The 2,500-nt window shown below is 38.0% G+C and overlaps 1 protein-coding gene across 1 annotated transcript in view; it reads right to left on the bottom strand.

Moving 5' to 3' along the window:
- Positions 1-850, bottom strand: part of LOC138033598 (adenylate kinase-like) — an 11,445-nt gene extending 10,595 nt beyond the window's left edge. The window contains exon 1 of the mRNA XM_068881390.1: positions 634-850. Coding sequence (XP_068737491.1) covers positions 634-804 — 171 coding nt within the window. The 5' untranslated portion in view covers positions 805-850. The remainder of the gene's footprint in view (positions 1-633) is intronic.
- Between the last annotated feature and the right edge of the window lie 1,650 nt (positions 851-2,500).

The following is a 2,500-nucleotide window of genomic DNA, read 5'->3' as shown; positions in this document are numbered from 1 at the left end:
AATCTTTAGTTCATTACGAGTTCCAAACTAAAAAAATTGGGAATGTGGAATTCCTTTACTGATAAAATTATTGTTAAATCACAAACTCGATGATTCTGAGCAAAAATGACCTTTATCCAGCGCAATTTGGCATAAACTTGAAAAACATTGAGCTGACTATTTTCAAGATTACCTAAACACAATCCGTTTCAATCTTGTCCACTTGTGTCCATCCGTGCTTCAATAGTTGTAAGTGGTTATTGCAATGTTTCATTCTACTTTTCCGGCATTTTGGATGTCATCAAATTATTATTTTGCGTGACATAACCGCTTTAGTGCCCAAAAATACACGTAAAAAGACAACATTAATGAGTAAAACAATTTAACACTTTTTACGATTGTACTTTAATTTCCCTCTCCATATTCATGTAATGTACATCGTAGCGAAGGTGGACATTTTTCAATTAACTTAAGTTAAAAATCGTGATTTCACTTTTGATCGAAAGACTGAATAGCGAACACACGTTACGTTTATAGAGTTACAGTAATCTCTCCAAGAAGACAACTCTGCTGCTTTCATCATGCAAGGCTAGTTACACACCACATGATGTTCGCTTTAGTTGACATACAGTGTAAACGAAGCTTATATCAAACCTGGGTTCCCTTCCCAGCGCCGGGTGGACCGAGTAAAATTCCATTCACTCCAGTTCGTTCTTTGCCATATTTGTTGGCTTTGTCGACTAATTCTCGCAGATCACTTGGGTTTGCTTGTCCTCTCCCTCCTTCCGCTTTGAAAAACGTTTTGGAATCACCCGATGGAGCCATTTTGGAACACGAGCAAAGATCACAAGGACACGTTTAGACATGCGTATTGTAGCTTAAAGTAAACAAGGGAAAATTGGAACGGGAAGCGCGGAATGAAAAAAAAAAGACTTATGGCAATTAAATAGAATATTTCCATTTTATTATATAAACACCAATGAAATACCAAGTGAGCTTTCACGCGAAAACATGGTATCTTCACACGTGAAAATAACATGTTATCTTCACACGTGAAAAGATCACTGTTGCTATGGTCACATACAAAAATCGCGCCTTTCGTGAAATGATTTAGTATTTCATTGGTGTTTATATAATAAATAGAATATTACGTGGCCGCTTGGAGATACGAAATTTCTCCTCTCGTGTTGAAAAACATTTCACTCGTTCGCTGCGCTCACTCGTGAATTTTTTTTTTCAACACTCGAAGAGAATTAACCAAACAAAGATTACTTCAATAAATATGCGAGTAAGCCTTTCTGTGGTTGTTTACCCATGGTCACACAACACCTCCAGATGTAGGTACAACATTTGTTGTACCAATTTGGTGCAACATCTTCTTGATGGCAAAGGTCCTGAAGGTCACGTTCATTTAGGCTTTGAGTTGATGGGGTAAGCTAGAGAACAACTAAAGAGAAATTTAAAGCTCGTTGGTTTGTTGATTGTTGGCAGAAAGAAAAAAAAACATCACTTGTAGGGTGTAAACAGCCTCTGTACGGTGGCCAATTTACATTATCAACTCTGTTGATAAAACCAAATTTTTGTGTAGCCTTGTTTATATGCTGAAGAAAGACGAAATCAATAAACACAATAGGGAGTTTTAGCAACGACGACAGCAACGGCAACGAGAACATTGTCGTTAAATGTGAATTCGCGTTATTATAATCGCTTCGCGTCTATTCCAGGCATTTTAACGTGACAAAGGTGTGGCAAACCCTCAAGAACGAAACTAGAATGAACGACGCTCAATTTAGGAGAGAAAATGAAAACTTATCCTCAAGCGCTGACGTTTTCCCTAAAAACCTCAAATTTTGTCATTTCACGTATTTCTTTTGCTGACGACGGGCAAAGAAATAGACAAAAATGAAAAGATGCACGTGCAGGGCGTGCAAAGCTGTTGCTTTTGCTCGCTAAATATGCAAATTTGTGACATTTTCGTTGCCGTCGCCGCGTTGAAGTTGCTAAAGCTCTTTATTTACCGAGGAAATCAGAACCCTCGCGGACTGAGCGTTGAAGCTCTTGTCGTTTTCTTTCGTACATCGTTCAGCAGTATATTTATTTAAACGGGTAAGTCTTTATTCTCTTTCTTTCATAAAGAGAAAGGTTCACTTTTTAGCCGTTCTCTTGGCATTACCAATTAGTCAAGGTCATTGGGAGCCGATTACACATGCTTGGACCAGTTCGGTGATGAGGAATAAAGATAGAGCCATTTAATTAATATACAAACACAATACGACTTGCAGTGTAATGCAAAACTAGCACTGGTGCTAAGTTTCAAATCAAGTCCTTAGTCTATTCCCCGTCAGAACTTGAGAATTGATTTCTTCAAAAACTAAACCAAATCTCCATCCCTGCATAGACCTTTTCACCTTAAATTCTCGATTTTAAGACGAAGAAGATGCATTTTGCCGTCTGAGCACAATCTTTCTTCAATGTAGAAGACCTAACTTGTCCGTATAATAACAGCTTACACGTTGGAATG

This window comes from Montipora capricornis, chromosome 14, assembly GCF_036669925.1.
Source record: "Montipora capricornis isolate CH-2021 chromosome 14, ASM3666992v2, whole genome shotgun sequence".
NCBI lineage: Eukaryota > Metazoa > Cnidaria > Anthozoa > Scleractinia > Acroporidae > Montipora > Montipora capricornis.
This window is presented reverse-complemented; position numbering and strand designations above follow the sequence as displayed.